Source organism: Thunnus maccoyii, chromosome 8, assembly GCF_910596095.1.
Source record: "Thunnus maccoyii chromosome 8, fThuMac1.1, whole genome shotgun sequence".
NCBI classification, from domain to species: Eukaryota; Metazoa; Chordata; class Actinopteri; order Scombriformes; family Scombridae; genus Thunnus; species Thunnus maccoyii.
In genome coordinates, this window is record NC_056540.1 from 34,767,358 (window position 1) to 34,791,747 (window position 24,390).

General features: G+C 42.4%; 3 protein-coding genes across 3 annotated transcripts; 2 read left to right on the forward strand and 1 right to left on the reverse strand.

Moving 5' to 3' along the window:
* Positions 1–1,034: 1,034 nt before the first annotated feature.
* Positions 1,035–23,919, reverse strand: LOC121901532 (NLR family CARD domain-containing protein 3-like). The gene is made up of 11 exons (XM_042418369.1): positions 23,291–23,919; positions 22,926–23,151; positions 20,966–22,769; positions 20,673–20,846; positions 16,767–16,940; positions 5,440–5,486; positions 5,203–5,285; positions 2,937–3,098; positions 2,376–2,516; positions 1,938–2,020; positions 1,035–1,112 (listed from the first exon to the last, which is right to left on the reverse strand). Exons 1-11 carry the CDS (start codon positions 23,291–23,293, stop codon positions 1,106–1,108), a joined length of 2,904 nt encoding a protein of 967 aa, XP_042274303.1. The 5' UTR covers positions 23,294–23,919; the 3' UTR covers positions 1,035–1,105.
* LOC121901547 lies at positions 5,441–9,916 on the forward strand. Its single transcript, XM_042418394.1, has 2 exons — positions 5,441–9,239; positions 9,377–9,916. Exon 1 carries the CDS (start codon positions 7,020–7,022, stop codon positions 7,761–7,763), a length of 744 nt encoding a protein of 247 aa, XP_042274328.1. The 5' UTR covers positions 5,441–7,019; the 3' UTR covers positions 7,764–9,239; positions 9,377–9,916.
* On the forward strand, positions 11,420–14,107 carry LOC121901544. Its single transcript, XM_042418388.1, has 2 exons — positions 11,420–13,653; positions 14,017–14,107. The coding sequence occupies exon 1, from the start codon at positions 11,801–11,803 to the stop codon at positions 12,614–12,616; it is 816 nt and encodes a 271-aa protein (XP_042274322.1). The 5' UTR covers positions 11,420–11,800; the 3' UTR covers positions 12,617–13,653; positions 14,017–14,107.
* Positions 23,920–24,390: the final 471 nt, after the last annotated feature.

A 24,390-nucleotide genomic window follows, 5' to 3' on the forward strand; every position in this document is an offset into this window, starting at 1 on the left:
AAAGTAACTGCTGATGCAAACCCAACATTTCCTGCTTTACTGCGTCATATAAAAGCTTTTAAATGACTAAATAACAGGAGGCTTTTATTGTGAAGACTTTACAGGAAATTAAACGTGTTCTTCACTGAATTAGCGGAGCTTCGTTAGCGGCACTGAACACCGGTCAAAACAACAACACGTGGAGATATTTGGAGCTGTTAGTCGAGCGGATCAGTCAGAAATAAAACAGGGAGGAAGAGTAGAAGCAGAAACAGCCACAGTGATGATGATGTTTGATGAAGAGCTGCAGACGACCAGCACACCTCCAACAGGTAAACTACTTATTTAACTTTGCTGCTGTGTGATGGAGTCATGGCTCAGCGTGGAGCAGACGACCATATAAAGAAATCCTGTTGGAAAGCGTTGAGAGCAGAGCTGCTGCTTCCTGCTCACAGCGATTACTGCTACATACGTTTACCTCGTTCTTTAACACGTCGGCCATGTTTTAAATCAACATCCGTCACTGTGACTTTATATATATGACTGAAAATAAGGAAAAGCATCATGTCGCCTTTAAGGAAAACATTTCTCAAACTGTCCCCCTGACTCCGCCAGACTCTGTACAAACTGTGATAGATTTTGCTCTGCAGTGATAAAAAACATGTCTCTCAGACATCATATGGCCTCTCTTCCTCCTCCTCCTCTTCCTCCTCTTCTTCAGTCTTCTTGGTGAAAGCAGACGACAGCTCCTGCAGCAGCAGCTCCTGCGACGGCGTGCAGACTCCCTGCAGCTGCTGCCTCCTGCCGGCTGCAGGTTGCTGCGGAGCGTCTGAGTCCGGTTCTCCGTCACCTCCGACACCACCGCTCAGCTCCGGAGCGTCCACAGAGCCGCCGACGCTCCGGACCGGGTCGGGGACAGCGAAGTGGTCCTGACGGGCCGTTTCCACCGGAACCAGTCTGAGCGGGAGGCGGTCCAGGACTTCCTGAGTCTCTGCTGCACTGCCGGACAGGAAGCTGGTCTCCAGAGATTTGAGGACCTGCAGACCGAAGTCGCCGACCTCCTCGTAGAGCGGCTCAGGAAGGTCTGGAGACTCTGAACGCTCCTCGAACGAGTCCTGCTGCACCTTCATGGGCTGAACAGACAGAGAGAGAAAGTTAGCATTCAGTTAGGCTGCTTTACATCTGGCATTAACATCTCAGGTGATCCGATCACAAGTGGACAGCTCTAAGTACAGGTGTGAACGCACCCAAGACACATTGAGATCCGATCAGTCAGACCACATTCGGAGGTGGTCTGGGCCGCCTTCATTTAGCAGTAAACGCAATGCATCCTGGGCCTCATTGAAGGACGCCTACTCAACTGACATCCTCTATGGCCCTGTTTACACCTGCGTCCTGAGTGACCACTTGTGATCGGATCTCACTTCCCCGCTCTATATGCAAATAAACACCGACATCGTTTACGTTTTCAAAGACCATTTCGTTCGTTATTAACCGGCGGGAGGACCAGACCGAGTCCATCATGTCCAAAGCTGTGTTCAACTTCAGTTGACCCTCCACTTCAATTGTTGTAACTCTTGTTAAAAAAACAAGAGTTACAACAATTTAAATAGTATTTCATATATACTGTATATAGTATATCTATATAGAAATATATAGAATTTAGTTAGATGACACTTGTTATGGAAAGCATCATCATAATTTGTTATTTGCTAGATTGATATGAATGTATATAAATGCAGGAAATAGCTTTCATATACGTTCAACTAGTGAAAGCAAACATACGCTGTTCTGTTCCCTACAGACCAGAAAACAGATGACATGTTTAAATCATCCTAAAGCTTCATCACTGTCTCTACAGCTCCACAATATTCCTACTGTGTAAAGTTAATCAATATATGATTGATTGTTTTCACCGTCTGCTCAGAGTGTTTTTCAGAGTTTGAGCTTCATGTTACCTTGTTGGAGCTTTCAGCTTCCTGCGGATGCCGATGTAGATCTTCATGGACTTCAGAGCCCACTCCTTCTCTGGTTTGATGCTCTGCACAACAACACAGAATATCAATAACTTCCACCATCAGAAATACTACACAATGCTGTTTTGTTTTGTTTGTATTGTTTAGTTTTGTGTATTATCGGGCTGCTCTGGCTGTTGGAGAACCTCTCTGATGTGAAATCAGTAAAACTGCACTTCTTGTTTTCACTGAACAGTCTAACAGGCGGTGAGCAGGTAGAAGTATTGATCTGCTAACAGCTGCTTCATGTCTGCATCCATTTATATCTGACTGTGGGAGTGAAAATGAGGCTTGTGCACCTGATCTCAGTTTCACAATGACTGAGATTCATAAAACACAAACAAAGGAAATCTGAATCTGTCCGGTCTGAGTTTTACTCACATCGAAGACGTACAGGTAGTTGTCTATCAGATCCTCCACGATCTTCACCTCGTCTTCTCCTTTCCCGTCAGTCTGGAACAGACTGGGAGCGAACAGCAGCGACAGGTTCTTAGTGCACATCTGGTTCAGACTGGCACACTTCTGCACCCTGAGAGAGAGGACGTCACATCACTGAAGTACAACAAGTATATGGGATTAAATTTGTGTCATAATAATTGAACACAATCTCCCAAGAATCAAACCATAAAAAAAATCAATTGAAAGTGAAAAATAAACTTAAAGCAAAAAAAAATTGCTCAAATGCATGATAATAGTAACTTATATTGATCTCAAACTGAACAATATTCATGTCAAGTGTTATTAATCTGCTGAAATGCGTGAAATAGCAGGAGAAGAAGAAAACAGCCTGTTTCAACTAATGACGAATGATGAAGAAACCAAAGTGACGAGAGAAAGCACAGCAAGGAACGACACTGTTGAGCTGCAAGAAGACAGAGGACAGGATGAGGCGAAACATATGAAAGAGCTGCTAAATAACAAGGAGCAAAAGATCAGACCCACATCACTGCTGTCCTCAGTCTGACAGGAACACCAGGACTCTCCAGGACTAACCAGAATCCTCCAGGACACTCTCCAGGACTCTCCAGGACTCACCAGAATCCTCCAGGACACTCTCCAGGACTCTCCAGGACTCTCCAGGACTCTCCAGGACTCATAATAATACATTATTTTGGTGTATATATTCAGGGCTGTAGCCAGGATTTTAGAAATACCCACAATACAACAACATAAATAATATGTATCATTATTTAGATTTTATTCATGTATTTATCCAATTATATACTATATTTTATACATTTTATTAAACATGAAGGACTAAATGTTTCTAAATGTCCTCCACACTGCCAGGAATTAATCATGGTGTAGAAATACAAAATCCATTTATAAGATATTTAAATAGTAAATTAATAGAATTAAATAGAAACATAGTAGATAGTAAAAAGTATTTGCAGATAGACTTTATTAACATCTTGGATCATAAAGTTGATGATGAGAATTTGTGTTTATCTATAGAAAAAATAGAGGAAATACAAAAGTGACTTGCAATTATACAAAATAATACAAAATAACAATAACGGCTATGATGATAATAATAATACCAAACTGGAATCAATTTATAGTGAATATTTAAATGAATATTTACACAGAAACTGAAACCAAAAACATAAAACCTCCTTTCAATACAAACTATTTTCAACAAATCCAGATGAATTAACCAAAGGAATAAACAGTGACACCTGCTGGCTTTAATCACACATGACAGCTGAGTGCTGATGATGCACAACTTATTTAGAAACAGTCAATGAACAACAGCTGTCAGACTGAATGTGAGCTAAACACATTAAACTGACACTTTAAACAGTCCTGAAACTGTCAAATACCTTCAATCTACTATATGAAATTAGATATGAATTAACATGCACACACACAAAAATAAATGGAGAAAACTAACATCGGCTACTGATCATCATGAACTTTATTCTCTACACAGGAACTAAATAAACACTCCAGAGAAAAACTAAATACTTCCTGTATGTCAGAAACACACAACAGCTCCTGGACTTCTCATCTCTAATGCTGTGTTCACATCATATGGGATGGATGGTAGAGGCGGGAAAGATTCCCATGTTTACAACTCGCCAGCGTTCATGTCACACAACAAATCAAGACGGCTGCATGATTACAAAGTTGGTGGAATGAGGCTCAAAAATACTGTTATTGACAATAATCCAGCATATCCAGTAAATATCAGAGCTTTCAGCTTTTCCACTTCATAATTACCACTTGAATGTTGACCTGAATTCTATTTACAAGTCAGAATCTCATAATTAGCATCATTCCAATATGATATGAACGCAGCATAAAAGCAGCCACACTCCAGCTGCTGAGCCTCAGCCTTCACCATTAGAGGTGTTCATTTAACCAGCCAATAGGAGGCCTGTTGTTCTGACCATCATTTGTCATGTGATCTCTAAATAAGTGAAGGAATCAGGTAACACAGTTACTATGAAACTACTAGAAGAACTACAACTAAACATTGTGAAGATCCCATTCCCATTATCCCATTACAGTTCAAGCCTTTCTAATACACTAACAACAGAAAACAACAACAACTGGACTCAGTTTATCATTTGATTCATTTTACAAACAAACTGTCAATCATGTGGAAACCATGTTTACATTTACAAGCAGTGAGAGATCATGTTGGTACTAAATACCATCAGCTGTGTGTGATCCTGTACAGACTGAACTATCTGGTCAGCAGTGAGAAAGTTTCTCTAACAGGAGGAGACTCTTCCTCCTCCAGACCACACAGAGACACTGAGGAACCAGACAGCCCAAACGCAAACCCAGCACACAGAGGCTGAGTGAATGTGGTGTTGAAGGTGTGGAGGCGGATCAGTGTGTCAGAGGAGACTCTGTAGAAGGACAGAGTGCCAGCAGGACAGTCCACATACACTGCTACTCTGTAAGAGACAGAGGAGGAGGAGGAGGAGGAGGAGGAGATGAATGTTTGTCTCTTATTGTGACAGACATAGTAACCATGATCATCAGAGCAGTCCAGACTCCAGGACTGATCATTCTCTCCAAACACACAGTCTTTACTGTCTCCTTTCCTGCTGATTCCTCTGTAAGTCACTGATATAGAAACTCCTCCTCTCCACTCGACCTCCCAGTAACAGCGACCAGTCAGATCATTTCTACACAGCAGCTGTTTCCAGTGATCAAATCTGTCTGGATGATCAGGATATGACTGATCCTCCTCCACATATGTCACCTTCCTGTTGTTGTCAGACAGTTTGAGTTTTCTGTTTACTGTGTTTGGATCCAGTGTGAGTTGACAGAAATCTGACGGAGAGAACGAGACACAATACAGCTGCAGTTATTGATCTATCATCTGTTTGATGATGACATCATCTTCATCCTCAGTAGGATGTGAATGAGTGATGTCACAGTTTGAAGTTTGCTTCGTTTCGATGAATGAAATGAAAAACACACTTACACTTCCTCAGACCTGGTGTCAACCATCGGACTCCAGCAGGCTGCAGCCTGAAAGGAGGAGGGGGGTCAGAGCAGCACGTTCTCTTTCAGCATGCAAACATGGACATGATATTACTGCTGCTCCATTATGGCAAAAACCATAATCACGATTATTTAACACGATTACTCGTTGACTTTGGAAACATCGTGCATCTATTTAAAAAAAACAACTTGTCTTTTTAACCGTGGATTTCCTTGAACAATAACAGATGCAGACCAGGGTTAGACGCTAGACTTTTCTGACGGCCAACATGTCCGTTAATATTCCAGAATTCCGGCCATATAGAACAACTAGCGGACATATGTTTAAATAGCCATATAATATCCTACATTTATACAGCAATAAAGCACAAAAACACAAACTGTGATCCAACAAATGTATTTTAGTCAGCAGAATGAACTCTTCACACACTTTGTGAACTGAGCATATAAGCAACAATAATAAAATAAAACTAATATCCTTGCTGTTGGTAATTGAATGCAGCCATGTTGGCAGCCTGCAGCTGCAGCTCCACCACCTCCACCTGCCGCCGTCTCCCTGAGCCGCCTCTCACCGGGGCCCTACGGGGAAAATTAAACCTCCTACTGATCAATTACATGTTATTTAACCGTGGAGCTCCGGGCTGATCCGTTTGTTTCACTGTGTCAGTGCTGGATGTAACGTTACCTGAGAGAAAACCGTCAGACTTTTCAGAGTCATAACAGAGTCGTAACAGTGGAGGCAAAACCAAACTTTTAATAATATAAGTTTATATTTAAGTTGTCTTGGCAACATATCTCATAGGTCTCACAATATTATGACATTTGACTGTTAAATTCAGACACATTCATGCTGTGAGGAAGACTCCGCTCTGTCTGTCTCACTGCGCTGGATTTATAACACAAGACAAAACCAGAGCATCATTGTGAAGCAGAATGTGGCAGAATAATCGATTTATCTCGATTATCTTGTTTTCATAATCGTTGGAAGACAAAATAAAACTTGATTAATCGAGCAGCCCTATGACATCACTGATCCTGATCATACTGAGGTGCTTTGCTGTTGCTAGGCAACACACCTGTCAATCACCTGAGTGCAGGTGAGCTACACATGACGACTATCAACAGCAGCTACATTCAGCCAATCAGAAACAGGCGTCTCAAAGTCAAATCATGTTGACAATGACACTTTTTCTGGTTATATCTTATGTTACTCTTACCTACCTTCCATAGCCCCTATTGTTCTCCATGCTCTCTTGTATTGTTATTGTTTATTTATTTATGTGTTTGCTATGATTGTATAGTTTGTGTAAATATGCTTCAGCAACGTTCAGCAGCGTTTTTATATGTAAAAAACTGGAGGGGCACCAACTACTTCAATAGACAGGCTACATACCAGGAAAACTACAGTACTTGACCTTGATACTGATGTGTTTTTAACATGTTCTGGATCCACAAAACACTTTTAACAACAAAGTGGCTTCTAGCAGGTCTGTACACAAATACAGAGGAAGAGAGAGAGAGAGAGAGAGAGAGTGTTTGTCCCTGCAGGAAGTAGAGCTCATGGAACTGAAGGAGCTGCTGCTCTCCAACCAGACATCCACTGAGTCCACACAGCAGCTCAAAGACCAATACAGCCAGATGAGGAATGTGTTGAAGACCTCCCTGCAGGAGCTGAGAGGAGAGGTCCAGGAGCTGCAGCAGGACAGACAGGCTACAGGGAGAAAATTCACTGCTATGAGAGAGGAACTGCTCCTGAGAGAGCAAACCATCCTCAGCCTGAAGGAGCAGCTGCAGAGTCTCAGAGCAAACCAACGAGAACCCTCCATCACCACCAACAGCTCCCCTCACTCTGAACCACAGCCCTCTACCTCCACCTCCACCTCCACCCCGACTGACACCAGGTCATCACAACGACCTGCAGTAACGCCCACCCCCACCCTCTCTACCACAGACTCACAAAGGGAGGCCACTACCAGCAGGCCTAGCAAAACATCTGGAGAGGTAAAGATAACCAGTGATGCTGACATTGTGATCCTAATAGACTCAAATGGGAAACGTGTTAAAGAGGACCAGCTTTTTCCTGCTCACAAAGTTAATAAATTCTGGTGCTCCAGGACTGATAACGCCCTCCAGCTGCTCACTGAGTCCACCTTGGGTCAACCTAGCCACATTATCATCCACACAGGTAGTAATGACCTGAGACTACAGCAGGGGAGGGTAGCAGAGTCTATGAAGAGAGTAGCACAGAGAGCTACACAGACCTTCCCCTCTTCCAAGATCATTATCTCCACCATCCTCCCATGAAGAGACTTCCATCCTGACACCATCCAGAGGATAAACACTGATATCTCCCGTGGACAGTGCTGGAATGTAACGCAGTACAAATACTTCCTTTATGTACTTAAGTACATTTTTCACGTATCTGTACTTTACTTAAGTAAAAAATATAGAGCATACTTTTGACTTTTACTCCATTACATTTTGCAGCTATTATCTGTACTTTCTACTCCAGTACATTTCTAAAATGCACCTCGTTACATTTTATGATTGATCAGTCATCAAAATGCCTCGGAGGTTTAAACCAATCAGGTGCTGCTATCCCGGCCTCCAATGACAGCAGAGCACGCATTTGGAAGCAGCAGTTGTGATTTGAACATTCAATATGGACCCAGAGACTGAGCCCCCTGAGTCCAGCCACCCTTGGCCCTATTTGAAGGAAATGTTTAAATATATAAGCTCCAGGAATCAACTGTCTGCCTCAAAGAAAACAACTACTGGCTTTCAAAAATTCACCTTCAAATCTAAAGAAACACATTGAGGTGAGCAGAGCTCTTGCTATGCTAAGTTATTTTCTCAGGCTTATACATGTTAGCCAAGGTTATATTAGTTTAGTTTACTGACATCATGTTATGAATGCTCTAATCTAGTGAAGTACATGTTAATATACAGCAGTCGCCAGAAAAGACAACGGTGCTTTCATTATTTAGCTAACTTCCATGGGAAGGTAAGGTGGTAAGTTAGGTTAGCTTGTCATACATGCTAGCTGGACGTCATTTACAATGTAATATAGGGTCTAGCTTTTCTAGGTTGTGAAATTAGTATTAATGGACAAGTTTGCACTTGCACATTGCCTAGATAGTGCAGGTCAAATTAGTCTAAAACACTTAAGTGAACGTTATTTACCGCAGGCATAAGCTTGTTTGTTTTACATTAGCCGTGTAGCGGTCACGATTAAAAGGTTCACGTTTAATATGGATCGGTTCCAAGAGTGTTGGTGGGGGGGCTGTGAGTTTACAGACCAGCACTGTCCAGTCTGTTAATGTGAAACACTGCTGTGTATTTTCTTCTGAGCTCTTTAGCAGAGAAAGTTGTGGTAAGTCTGAGCCCACAACGTTAAACATCACTCCTCTCCTTCGTTGGTTTTCCAGACAGACTGAAAGCCACACCGCCATCTACTGTCTGTATCGGAGTATATAACACCAGAATTTAACCAGATTTGAAGATATAACCGTCTTCTTTATTGGTTCTGCCTAATGATATTAGAAAATGCAGATGTTACTACTAGTAATTCTTATACCTCTGCAGATGCCATTAGTAATACTTACCAGCAACAACTTTTGTTTATTGTAAAGGTTAGCGTACTTATGCTTACCCTCTGTGATACATTTCACGCTCTAATTTATAATTCTGTAGATTATATGTTACCTAACAGGGTAACGCAGCTCCATACTATGTTTTTTATTGAAATACAGGCCTGGACATTAAGAGACAACCCATTGTGTGAGTACTTTTACTTTTAATATTTCAAGTAGATTTAAAAGTAATTACTTATTTACTTTTACTTAAGTAGAATTGTTGATGTAGTACTTTTACTTAAGTATATATTTTGCTGTTTATCTGTACTTTTACTTAAGTAGTGAGCTTCAGTACTTCCTCCACCACTGCCCGTGGATGTGCCCTCATGGCAAATGTCCACCTCCAGCCTCTTGCAACATGACATCCTCACCACCCCTGGGCCACCGATGAGGCAGCAACCCCGCAGAATGGCCAGAGACAAACAGATTGCTGCAGACCAACAGATGCAGCAGAGCCTGGGGGCAGGCATAGCTCAGCCCAGCAACAGCAGCTGGGCCGCACCAATTGTGATGGTGTGGAAGAAGGACCAGAGCCCACGCCTGTGTGTGGACTACAGGCCCCTGAACAAGCGGACTATTAAAGACGCCTATCCCCTGCCACGTATCCAGGACATGTTGGACACCCTGTCTACCGCCAAGTACTTCAGCACGCTGGACTTGACATCAGGATACTGGCAGGTGGAAATGACACCCAGGGCCCGCAAAGCCACCACTTTCTGTACCCGGAAGGGACTTTTTGAGTGGAATGTGATGCCTTTTGGACTCTGTAATGCGCCGGCCACATTCCAGCAGCTTATGGACCGTGTCCTGGTCGGACTACAATGGGAGACATGCCTGGTGTACCTCGATGACATCAGAGTCCTGGGGCGAGACATCACCCAAACACTGGGGCGGCTCGGCCAGCTGTTCACCAGGCTGCGTGGAGCCAACCTAAAGTTGAAACCATCTAAGTGCTGTTTGTTCCAGGAGCAAGTTTCCTACCTGGGCATGTTGTCTCAGCCAAAGGCATTGCTACTGATCCCCAGAAGGTGCAAAAGGTGGTTGAGTGGCCTGCTCCGCAAAACATCTCAGAGGTGTGCCAGTTTGTTGGTTTGGCATCCTACTACTGACGTTTTGTTGAAGATTTTGCCACAGTGGCCAAACCACTCCATGCACTCACTAAAAAGCATGCATGCTTTAACTGGACAGCTGAGAGCCAGGAGGCATTCGAGGAACTGAAAGCCCGGCTCACGTCAGCACCTGTACTCGCCTATCGTCTCGACAGTGGTGAATTCTTCTTGGACACTGACGCTAGCAACTGGGGGATTGGAGCAGTCCTCTCCCAAATGCAAGAGAATGAGGAGAGAGTGCTGGCTTATGGGGGTAGGAGACTGTCACCTACAGAGCAAAACTACTGCACCACCAGACGGGAGCTCCTGGCAGTAGTGGAGTTCACTTCTCATTTCAGGCAGTATCTGCTCAGGAGGTTGTTCACAGTCCAAACTGACCACAGCAGCCTGCCCTGGTTAACCAAGTTAAGGGAGCTGGACAACTTGCCCGCTGGCTGGAGAAACTAGCGGAGTACGACTTCCAGGTGCTCCACCGGCCAGGAAGGCTTCACCAAAATGCTGACACTTTGTCCAGGAGACCGTGCAGGAGCTCATGTCCCTGCACAGTGCCCGAGCCCGACTCCAGCAGCAATCAGCATCAGCACAAAGGGGTACAATGTGACCTGACAGACTGTCCAGCAGAGGAGGTCCTCCTCACAACTCCCCTGGGGAAAAACCTAGTGGGGGTAGTTGATGTCCTCAGCCACGACTGCTATGACCACCTTCTCTCTCACTCAGGCATCAACAGGGTGATTGAGTCACCCCAGCCTGACTTGTTTAGGGGTTGGACTCAAGAACAGCTGAAAGCAGCACAAACAACTGATCCAGACATAGCGCCTCTGTGCAGGTGGTTTGAGGAAGGGGGGAGCGAGCCAACATGGACTGATGTAGCACCTTGCAGCCCTGCCACCAAAGCCTACTGGGCGCAGAGGAAACGGCTCTATCAGAGAGATGGGGTCATACTGAGGAAGTTTTACTGTGACAAGGGAAAGGTGTTTTACCCACAAATCCTGCTGCCACACCCATACTGCACCTCTGTAATGGCCCAGATGCATGGAGGGCCAGTGGGTGGCCACTTTGGAGCAGAAAAGACCCTCTTCCGCCTTAAGACCAGGTACTCCTGGTGCGACATGAAGAATGACATCACACTGTGGTGCCGTACCTGCACCAGCTGTGCCGCAAAGGCTCGCCCCAGGAGGACTCCACGGGTGGCCATGGGCACTGTTAAAGTGGGTGGTCCTATGGAACGGATCGCAGTCGACCTAATGGGTCTGTTAAATGAGACTGAGAGGTACAATCGCTATATAGTGGTGGTGCAGGACTATTTCAGTAATTGGTGGACGCTAATCCAATCCCTGATGAGCATGCAACAACAGTAGCTGAAAAGATCATCTCTGAGTGGGTGTGCAGACACGGAGCCCCACACTCCCTGCACAGCGACCAGGGCACAAACTTTGAGTCAGCTGTGTTCCAAGGAATGTGCACCCTGCTGGAAATTGAAAAGACACGAACTACCCCATTTCATCCTCAGTCCGACGGCCAGGTGGAATGCTTTAACGCCACCCGGCAGAAAATCTTAGCTACCACTGCTGAGTGATGCCACTGGGACTGGGATGTAATGATTCCCTATGCACTTATGGCGTACAGAGCAACCAAACACAGCTCCATGGGACTCTCACCCAACATGATGCTCTATGGGCGGGAAATCACCGAGCCAGTCGACTTGGTGGCTGGTATGCCACCCGACAACGACAACATCAGCTCTCCTCCGTTCTATGTCATGCAGCTCAGAGAACGATTTGAACTTTCTCACCAGCTGGCACGAGAAGCTCTGGGGAGGACTGCTGAGCGTGCCAAACAGCAGTATGACAAAAACATCCACCAAGTAGTAGATGCAGTATGGCACCTGATAAAGGGCACCAAGAGAGTGAAGGACAAAGTACGGAAGTTCTTGCCTTCTTATGAGGGCCCCTACTTCATTGTGGGCCAGCTGGACGACTTGGTCCACCATATCCAGAGGAGCCAGAGAGCAAAAGCCAAAGTGGTCCATCATGACAAACTCAAACCTTATCATTCCAGGATGCTGCTGGATAACAGCTGGGTCTTCCGAAGCGCCGATGAGTGGGCACCAGTGGAGGTCCCCCCTCCAGCAAACAGAAGCTCCAACGACACAGACATTGGCCCCCTTGACCTGTGGGACACTCCGCCAGAGACCGAGGTTACTGCTGGGGATGCTCTCCACTCTGCACTGCCAGTTCCACCAAGTCACAGACAGTCTCCTGAGAGCCCTTCTTGGCCACAGCTGGACGAGGCTGGGGCTCAGGATCCTGGTGGGGCACATGTTCAGTGTCTCCCTCCTGCCTTCACTCCACTTCAGAGACCCCGGAGGGTCCACAGGGTTCCTGACCAGCTTGGTGACTGGATCAGTCACTGAGTATTACTACGAACTGGAGAGACTATATTTGAGTTAGGTAGTGGTGAGATCATTGTTCCAGGAGACGGCAAGAATGCGCCCTGATCTCACCGGGAGCAACGGTAGTCTACCCGGAGCTCCCTAGTTAGGGAAGAAAAGGTATTCAATAGTGTTAATTCTGTAAGAAAAAAGTTCCAGAACTGCATTTTTGTAAGTTGGACTAGATAGTGAGATGTACTAAGCACTGTTCATGTTTGAGGGCATATTGAAATTGAAATGCATAGGCCTTGTCTAGGTGCGAATGTGACATGCTAATACTTAGTAATATACACACTGTGGCTGCACTTTATTTCGTTAGCACACTTGACATGCAACCCATTGTTGAAATCCTTATAGGAACAAATATGTTAGGATTACATGGCTCTATTGAGAAAGAACTGCCCCTTTACTCCATTGTAAATGTATGAATATAGTGTTACAATTCTGCGAGGACATGCAGTAGGCACTTAAGAGACATTTTATGGACATTATCTCTTCCACCTCCAAACCTTCCACTGGGGAAGGACCCATTCAAGGACTGTGGGAAATGTGGGTTGTGGGAAATGTTCTATTGTAAAATGTTTCCCTCGCCAATGTATGTAACAGTGCTGGAGTGATGTTAAGGGTTTAATCATCATCCAGAGTGGGGGTAGTGTTGCAAGCCAAGCCTGCTCCTTTAAGAAGGTGGCTTTGTGGGTAATGTGTGTGTGTGTGACATAGTAGTGTAAGCGCCGGTAATCGGAAGTACGTGTGTGTCTAGCCACAGCCACAGAGAATAGGTGTATGCCGGTAGAGGAGAAATAAGTTACCACTGTTAGTGAAGCAAGAGTCAAATGCATCACAGAGAGACTATGTATTAAGTCCGCTGCAATGCTGGAGTAAAGTGCCCCATTCTCCACCGCAGAGTTGGTCTGGACTCTTTGTACAGCTTGTTACCAGCTACGAGCCAGGCTAAGCTAAGTGAGCTAGCGTCATACCAGTGGCCGCCCAACTACCGTTCGAGGCCTGAGACTGGAGAGGTAACACTAGTTAATGTGGTCAATATTATTTGAAAATGAATGCATTATGGTGATTAATTTCAGTCAGTGAGTTCATACTTTGATCTCATAATTTAAAATTATTGAGACAACACAACATCTTCTGTCACTATTCAGGCTACTGTTATTTTTTGAAACTTAAAGATCTGTGTTATTTAATGTTTTTGTTGGTTAAATTTTAACCCTTGATGGTTAACTGTTAGTGTATATCAGTAAACTGAGAAGGGTATTGTGCTCTTGCTCTGTTCTTTGAATAGGTGGAGAGAGAGAGAGTTGTTAACTGTATTATTTCGGTACATTCAAAGATATACTGTGCTGTGCTCTTGCTTTTTTTTCTTTTTGAAGGTGGAGAGAGAAGCATTGGTGCCACAGTAGTACAGAAGCCCATTACTTCAGAGCAACCTGCAGGTACAAGACATTTTCTATTTTGTTAGTATATTAGTTGTTTTTTTAGTTATTAATTAATAAATATTGGTTAAAAATTAGTCCTTCTATCATATGATATGCACCTTTGGTTTTATTTGAGGTTCATAACAATACATTGTACTAAACAGTTTTTGGCTCATTAGTTTGTTGTTCACATGCACTAAAATTCACCAGAATGTAGGAAATGAAGTCTTTGTAACTAATATTTTCCTAGTGGGGACCCTCAGACCCCCCACTTAAAAAGTGGCCTGACTGGGGCTATATTTCTTGCTATATTTCTCAGCCTGAATGATTTTCCCAGTCCGGCCCTGCTGCATACCCTGCACTTACCCTGTAATTACATGTAACAAGGGGGGAACTATCAGTACTTTAGACTACAGCCCACACACCCTGTAATTACCCTGTAACTAAATGTAACCAAGGGGGAACAACCAACATAACTTACTCTGTAACTACAGAAGACAATGTGAGAATAGTTTGTTTCAATTTTACTTGCCTCAAAACATGGAAGAACAAACTAAATTAACTACACAGTTTGCAATCAGAAGAGCATATGAACCATATATATGTGTTCTGATTCATACCTAATGTTTTATCTTTAGCTATATTCATATTAGCTATAGCTATATATTTATTTCCTGGGATGAAAGGAGACTGTGCACAGAGCTGAAAAAAGGATAAGCTTGCACCTTGAGGATTTGTAATTCTGGACGAAAACAACTGCCAAGCAGAAGACCTTCAACATTTTAATGACTTCAAAATTGTCAACATGTGTTTACACACAAGTGAGTGACATCTTTGGTGGGTGAATTCTGTGCGCCGATGGCAGGTGGAGCTAAGATGCTATAAACAAGCATCAAGTGATGAAGTTTGCTGGTGAGGTGAATGACAGCTGAGACAGTCTTCAGACAGCATCCATGACAACACACTGTCCTGGACCTTTGTTCTGAAGTAAACCCACGTAAACCCATGTATTTTGGTTTTATTGGTACTAAGGTCATTTTGAAATAAAATCACATCAGATGTATTAAGTGCTACAGAAGTCATCACTCTATCTTCCCTGAAATGTCCAGATTTTTGCTCAGTTTTATTGTCATACTGTACCCTGTAATAACATAACAGGTACCTGGTAGTTAAAGAATAACTAGAGTATTAATTCTCTCTAAATTCTTCCAGTTTATTGCTCAGTAGATGGCACATACTCTGTAATAATAAAATAGGTACCTGGTAGTTAAAAAATAACTACAGTATAAGTAATTTGTAAGCTCCATAATTGTTACCCCCTTATTCCATAGAGGCAGAGGAGGTTGCTCCTCCTCTATTTTTTAGAGGAAAGAAGGAGATCAAAATATAAAAAAGAATATTTGATTGAAATAAACCATTACCAAATCTCAGAATTATTTATAAAACATGTTTATTCTCTTCTTTGGAAAAATTCCATCATTGTAATTCTGGTTAAAATGCTTCAACAGTGACACCTGCAGGGTAGGAGGAGAAAGAGCAGTCTGTGTGAAGCGGTGGTGGGGGGCAGAGGGGAAGAGTGGGGGGGAGTAGTGGGCAGAGGAGGACGGGCTCATGCTGTCTTCCTCAGGGTGGGATCTCTTACATCAATTTAATGTACTTCATTTTTCTTCATGCTAATCTGTGATTGGCCAAGACACATAAAATGATGCTCCAAGGGAGGACGTCCTCCCTAACCAATCAACAACCAGAATACAATATTGACATCGCATTGGTCCAATGAGTGTTTCCAGATTTCATCTTCAATTCTCTACAACTGTAACGTACGTGGGTGTGAGGAACTGTTAAGAGAAGACTGGTAAGATATAGATAAATTGACAGAGTATTATATTAGAAAATAAATTATAATGCAAATTGTGAACTATATTTTTAAACACATCAGTAAAACATTACATCTTATTTAGGCCCCTTCAACAACAACATTTCCTTTTTTCAGATTTAGAGGTTACCTTTCACTTCTTCTATCGAGCAGTAGATAGCTGCTTCTGTAGCCCTGAAGGACTCTTTATACATCCATGGAAGGATTGTTAAGGACTGTTGTTAAGCTAAACAGAATAGATCTGGACTGTGCAGTGCAGCAGCAGTGGAGGAGTTCCTGAATGAGAAATTAGACCGGATATAGACATAGGAATCCTACTTTTTTAAAAGTCTTTAGTTTAAGAAAATACATAGGAAACACATATGATTCATGTGATATGTCTGTTTTTGACGAGAACATAAATCCCTTGTCACAATAGAACAATACTATAAATTTGAATTTCACTTTGTGAGTAAAATGAGCACTTCTTTGTTTAGAAACAATATGTATATGCTAAATGTCTTTAAAGAAGCATCCTTTTCACAACTCAGGGATTTTTGTTTTTGAAAGCAAATTGTTTTATTGGTATATAAAGTTGCCCCCCAGCCCTCTGATTTCATTGGGTGGAGGACAATGATATGATAAATATATATTTGTACCTACTGTAACGGTACATCGTTAGTACAAAAGATTACACCGTGACTACGGAGTAATTACACTATACGTTGTGGGCTGTAATCTAAAGCATTTCCCTCTTTCTTTTCAGACTCAGCAGTTTGTATTCTGAACAGATGACAGGATTGTTTAAACTGATTCACACTAACAAACCTGTCCACCTCTCTGTCCATACCTGAGAGTGTTCAGTCTCCAGTGTGGATCCTCCAGTCCAGCAGACAGCAGCTTCTCTCCTGAGGCTCCTGGATGATTGTAGCTCAAGTCAAGCTCTGTCAGATGGGAGGGGTTCGAGCTTAGAGCTGAAGCCAGAGAAGCACAGCCTTCCTCTGTGATTAGACATCCTGACAGACTGCAGACAGAAAATGACACACGTCACATGATCTGAGATCATGTGTGTATTACTGTCATCACCAATGTGTTTCTGTGATCATTAGAGTTAAACTTAACACTTTCAGTCACTACTTCTCGATTCAAATGGCTAACTACAGTAACACTTTTATTGTGAAGTTGTTCCAGCTTCCTGTAACCTTAGTCAACATGATGTTAGGGACTGCTACCTCTTCACTGCATAAAAATAGGTTTAAATAAAAGAATAGTAAAAGAAGAAACAACCACAGTTGGCTGACTAGATGAAGAGCTGCAGGTGACAGATGATCACAGTTGAATACAGAACAATCCCAACTAATATGGCATATAAAGACTGAATGTTGTGGAAAAACAGTAAGGAAACATTTCTGACTCATTCAGTTTCAGGAATCATCCAGAGTTTTAAGTTTGTATGTTTGTAACAAAACATGAATTAATTGGTGGTTAACCACAGCTGGGATGCACTGTCATATCACTGTGGTGAGTAAAAATCACTATCATTCCAGCACAGATAATGTTCTGAAATTAAAAGAAACCTTAACTGTTAAAAATCTGTTTACTGAATAACTGTCTCTATGTGTTTTACTTAGGTTCAGTTACACAGTTCTTCATTCAGTTTTTGGATCTTAAAACTCCTCTCTGGTATTTCAGGTTCAAACAGCAGAGACAGAACAAAACTAATAAAAATATATAAATAGAAAGTTATTCACAAACTATAAACACACAACTGGTCTGAAAATAACTTGAATAGAGAAAAGTCCAGGTGTTTATCTCCTCATATAAATTACAGTTTAAATGGTGATCAGTTGAACAGATTGATGAATCCTGACCTGAGAGTTTCCAGAGTACAGTGTGTACTCTCCAGTCCGGCAGACAGTAGCTTCACTCCTGAATCTTGAAAGTTGTTGTTACTCAATACCAGCTCTCTCAGACTACAGGACTGGGAGCTGAGAACTGAGGACAGAGCTGCACAGCTTCTCTCTGAGAGGTTGCAGTCAGTCAGTCTGAAGAGACAATAATAAACAAGAAGACAAATAACATTTGTGTTGAAATAGGTCCAAACTTTGATGATATGTAATCTCCTCCAAGAACTGGCTATGATCTTTGGTGATCTGTTTTAAACCAGCCAGAGATGTGACAGTTAATAATCAATTAATCGGAATAAAAGGTAATTCAGTAACATAAATCACATGGTATCAAAACATGACAAGCTTCTTCATGTTAATGATATTAATAAAAAGATGTTATGTTTGTGCTGGACAGTACATGAAGCTGAAGTAGAGAAACATATGTCAGATTTTCTACACAGTAATATTTAAAATCTTGATGAAGAGGAGATTCAGAAATACTGACATGAGAGGCTTTGTATAAACTGTATGGTATTTATAGTTATCAGTTGAGACAAACATGATCTGACCTGAGAGTTTCCAGTGTACACAGTGGACTCTCCAGTCTGGCAGACAGTAGCTTCACTCCTGAATCCTGAAAGTTGTTATTACTCAAGTCAAGCTCTCTCAGATGGGAGGGGTTGGAGCTCAGAGCTGAAGCCACAGAAGCACAGCCTTCCTCTGTGATAAGACATCCTGACAGCCTGCAGACACACAAAACAACACATGTCACATGGTCTGATATCACTGCAGGACTGGAAGGTGTTGTTTTTATTTCTGTCATCACCAATGTGTTTCTGTGATCTTTAGAGTCAAACGTAATCACTCCATACACTGCTTCTCAATTCAAATGGCCAACCACTGTAAAGCTTTTATTGTGAGGCAGTTTCACCTTCCTGTAACCTTATTCAACATGATGTTAGCGACTGCTAACTCTTCACAGCTAAAAATGGGTCTAAATAAAAGAATAGTAAAAGAAGAAGCAGCCACAGTGAGATAATTAGATGAAGAGCTGCAGGTGACAGAGTCTGACTTCAGTTTGTATAAACATCAAACCTCCAACACGTCACACAGGTAAATGATTCTCTCTCAGATGCTCACAGTGAAATACAGAACATGAATCCAAACTAATGTGGCATATAATTACTGAACTTTGTGGAAATAAAAGTAAACACTAACAGTAAGGAAATACTTCTGACTCCTTCACTCACACTCACTGACTCTATTTCACACAGTTTCAGTAATCATTCAGTGTTTTAAGGTTGTTTGAAACAAAAGAAGAATTAAATGGTGGTTAACCACAAAACAGCTAGGGTGAACTGTCATATCACCATTGTGAGTAAAAATCATCCCAGCACAGATACCGATCTGAAATTACAAGAAACTAAAACTATTGCTAAAAACTGTTCACTGAATAACTGTATGTGTACTTTGGGCCAGTTACATAGTTCTTCATTCAGTTTTTTAATCTTAAAACTCCTCTTTAGTATTTCAGGTTCCAACAGCAGAGACAGAACAAAACTAATAAAATTATTTTAATAGAAAGTTATTCACAGGCTCTAAACACACAACTGGTCTGAAAATAATTTGAGTAGAGAAAATGCCCAGGCGTTTATCTGCTCATATAAATTACAGTTTAAATGGTGATCGATCCGTTGAACAGATTGTTAAATCCTGACCTGAGAGTTTCCAGTGTACACTGTGGACTCTCCAGTCCGGCAGACAGTAGCTTCACTCCTGAATCCTGAAAGTTGTTATTACTCAATGCAAGCTCTCTCAGATGGGAGGGGTTGGAGCTCAGAGCTGAAGCCACAGAAGCACAGCCTTCCTCTGTGATAAGACATCCTGACAGCCTGCAAACACACAAAACAACACATGTCACATGGTCTGATATCACTGCAGGACTGGAAGGTGTTGTTTTTATTTCTGTCATCACCAATGTGTTTCTGTGATCTTTAGAGTCAAACGTAATCACTCCATACACTGCTTCTCAATTCAAATGGCCAACCACTGTAAAGCTTTTATTGTGAGGCAGTTTCACCTTCCTGTAACCTTATTCAACATGATGTTAGCGACTGCTAACTCTTCACAGCTAAAAATGGGTCTAAATAAAAGAATAGTAAAAGAAGAAGCAGCCACAGTGAGATAATTAGATGAAGAGCTGCAGGTGACAGAGTCTGACTTCAGTTTGTATAAACATCAAACCTCCAACACGTCACACAGGTAAATGATTCTCTCTCAGATGCTCACAGTGAAATACAGAACATGAATCCAAACTAATGTGGCATATAATTACTGAACTTTGTGGAAATAAAAGTAAACACTAACAGTAAGGAAATACTTCTGACTCCTTCACTCACACTCACTGACTCTATTTCACACAGTTTCAGTAATCATTCAGTGTTTTAAGGTTGTTTGAAACAAAAGAAGAATTAAATGGTGGTTAACCACAAAACAGCTAGGGTGAACTGTCATATCACCATTGTGAGTAAAAATCATCCCAGCACAGATACCGATCTGAAATTACAAGAAACTAAAACTATTGCTAAAAACTGTTCACTGAATAACTGTATGTGTACTTTGGGCCAGTTACATAGTTCTTCATTCAGTTTTTTAATCTTAAAACTCCTCTTTAGTATTTCAGGTTCCAACAGCAGAGACAGAACAAAACTAATAAAATTATTTTAATAGAAAGTTATTCACAGGCTCTAAACACACAACTGGTCTGAAAATAATTTGAGTAGAGAAAATGCCCAGGCGTTTATCTGCTCATATAAATTACAGTTTAAATGGTGATCGATCCGTTGAACAGATTGTTAAATCCTGACCTGAGAGTTTCCAGTGTACACTGTGGACTCTCCAGTCCGGCAGACAGTAGCTTCACTCCTGAATCCTGAAAGTTGTTGTTACTTAAGTCAAGCTCTCTCAGACTACAGGACTGGGAGCTCAGAACTGAGGACAGCGATGCACAGCTTCTCTCTGACAGGTTACAGCCACTTAGTCTGAGAAATAAAATTGGAAAAAATATTTAATGAAACATTTATTTTTCTCCCCTATTGAAAAAATCTCTTTGAATATCTTTTCAATAAATCAATCAATAAATAACTGTCTGTGTACTCACAGAGCTTTGTTGGAGGCTTTGACCACTGGCAGCAGCCTGAGAAGAGCCTCTTCTGACGCAGAGTATTTCTTCAGGTCAAACACATCCAGATCTTTTTCTGATGACAGCAAGATGAAGACCAGAGCTGACCACTGAGCAGGAGACAGTTTATCAGTGGAGAGACTTCCAGATCTCAGGTACTGTTGGATCTCCTCCACTAGAGAACGATCATTCAGTTCATTCAGACAGTGGAAAAGATTGATGCTTTTCTCTGCAGACAGATCCTCACTGATCTTCTTCTTGATGTACCCGACTGTTTCCTGATTGGTGTGTGAGCTACTTCCTGTCTGTTTTAGCAGGCCTTGTAAGACAGTCTGATTGTTCTGCATTGAAAGACCAAGGAGGAAGCGGAGGAACAAGTCCAGGTGTCCATTTGGACTCTGCAAGGCCTCGTCCACAGCACTCTGGTAGAAGTGTGTCTCTGCAGATTTGTCTTTTCTTGTTTCAGACTTCTGGGATGTTGTTTGTTTTTTTAACAGCAGATTGACTCCAGAGTTGATGAATGTCAGATGGACATGAAGAGCAGCCAGAAACTCCTGAATGCTCAGATGGATGAAGCAGAACACCTTGTCTTGGTACAGCCCTCTCTCTTCTTTAAAGATCTGTGTGAACACTCCTGAGCACACTGAGGCTGCTCTGATATCGATGCCACACTCTGTCAGGTCTGATTCATAGAAGATCAGGTTGCCTTTTTGCAGCTGCTCAAAAGCCAGTTTTCCCAGAGACTCAATCATCTTCCTGCTTTCTGGACTCCAGTGTGGATCTGTCTCAGCTCCTCCATCATACTTAACCTTCTTCAGTTTTGACTGAACCACCAGGAAGTGGATGTACATTTCAGTCAGGGACTTGGGCAGCTCTCTTCCCTCTCTGCTTTTCAACACATCCTCCAGAACTGTAGCAGCGATCCAGCAGAAGACTGGGATGTGGCACATGATGTGGAGGCTTTGTGATGTCTTGATGTGGGAGATGATGGTGCTGGCCTGCTTCTCATCTCTGAATTTCTTCCTGAAGTACTCCTCCTTCTGTGGGTCAGTGAACCCTCTGACCTCTGTCACCATGTCAACACACTCAGGAGGGATCTGATTGGCTGCTGCAGGTCGTGTGGTTATCCAGAGGCGAGCAGAGGGAAGCAGTTTCCCACTGATGAGGTTTGTCAGCAGCACATCCACTGAGGTGGACTCTTTAACATCAGTCAGGATCTGATTGTTGTAGAAGTCCAGAGGAAGTCGACACTCATCCAGACCGTCAAAGATGAACACAACCTGGAACTCTTCAAACCTGCAGATTCCTGCTTCTTTGGTTTCAGTAAAGAAGTGATGAACAAGTTCCACCAAGCTGTACTTTTTCTCTTTCAGTATATTCAGCTCTCTGAAAGTGAATGGAAATGTGAACTCTATGTCCTGGTTGGCTTTGTCTTCAGCCCAGTCCAGAGTGAACTTCTGTGTTAAGACTGTTTTCCCAATGCCAGCCACTCCCTTTGTCATCAGCGTTCTGATTGGTTCATCTCTTCCAGGTAAGGCTTTAAAGATGTCTTCTTGTCTGATGGTTGTTTCTGGTCTGTCTGTTTTCCTGGATGCTGTTTCAATCTGTCTGACCTCATGTTCATTGTTGACCTCTGCAGTCCCTCCCTCTGTGATGTAGAGCTCTGTGTAGATCTGATTCAGAAGCGTTGGGTTTCCTGCTTTAGCGATCCCCTCAAACACACACCGGAACTTCCTCTTCAGGTTAGACTTGAGTTTACGTTGACACCTGCCAGCATGAGTCCCTGAATGAACACACATGAAAAAGGATCAATAAATGAAGTATAAATTAAATATTTAAACATTTAATTAAACATCAAACATATTTTTCTCAATCTCTTGAGACATCAGTAAATGTCTAATTTGTCCAGCATGTTAAATCTTTATAGAAATCCTCTTACTGCTCTGCAGACAGTCAGCCAGCTCCTCCTGCTTCATTCCCCTCAGGAAGTGCAGTGTGATCTTCAGAAATGCCTCTCTGCTCCTCCTCTGCTTTTCCTCCTCACCGTCCAACACCTCTTCATCCTCCCTCTGACTCTCTAAGCATTCTGGGTAATCTGAACACAGAACCTTCTGCATCTTCTTCAGCTCATTCTTCACAAAAGCGACGATGTTCTCCTCCAGCAGCTGGAACAGAATACTATATGAATGACACAATCAAACTAAAATCATGAAGACAGACTGACAATCCACTGGTCTACAAAGTTCAGCATGGACATGATTGTGAACAGCATAGAGGTAAAGTAGTTGTTGTACATGTACAGACCATAAATATGGAGTCCAGGTATGTTTGATGCTGCTGGGCAGACTGACCACTGGGAACCTCTGAGCTCTCCTGGTCCACTCTGTGGAGGAATCATGAAGAATGAGCTCACATTATGTCTGTCCACTCAGAGACAAACACAAGCTAAAGGTCCATCAAGTGATATTTGGATGTGAACAGAGAATCAGATGACTCCCTGTAGTAATAAAGCTTTACTAGTCCTGCTGATCCCACTGAGAATCAACAGCTCAGTCTGTTTGTAGCTTTCAGCTCAGTGTGTTGCTTCATCAGTCAGTTTGGTTTAGTCCCAACAGCTCTGAACAACCCTCCATACAGCTCTCCCTCCCTCCCTCACTGTACACTGCTGAAGTGACCTGGAGCAAGGCAGCTAGAACCTCCAGCTGATCAGTGTCTGCTTGTATCAGTCTGGTTGTACTAGGCAGCACCCAGTATGATTGTGTTTGACTGTGTGAGTATGAAGCAGAGTGCTGCTGAAAAAGAGCATTTCTGAGTCAGTTATGGTTTAACAACTGGAGATCTCACAACTGAGACTCTGATAGAAACACATAATTCGCTTTTCATTAACAATCTGAAATTCTTATCTCTGATCAGCAGAGTGGAGTCCATCTTTGAAGAATAAAGGAGGTTCCATAGACCAGTAACTCTGCATGGACACATAGCTGTGTTCAGGTTCAGGAAAATCTGGGGTTTCCAGCTTCCTCCTGATAGAAACACAGAGAATCTGCACTAAAGTTGGAAATTCAATTCAATTTTATTTACAGTACAGACCAAAAGTTTGGACACACCTTCTCATTCAATGAGTTTCCTTTCTTTTCATGACTATTGACATTGTAGATTCACACTGAAGGCATCAAAACTATGAATTAACACATGTGGAAATATGTACTTAACAAAAAAGTGTAAAACAACTGAAAATACGCCTTATATTCTAGTTTCTTCAAAGTAGCCACCTTTTGCTCTGATTACTGCTTTGCACACACTCTGCATTCTCTTGATGAGCTTCAAGAGGTAGTCACCTGAAATGGTTTTCACTTCACAGGTGTGCCCTGTCAGGTTTAATAAGTGGGATTTCTTGCCTTATA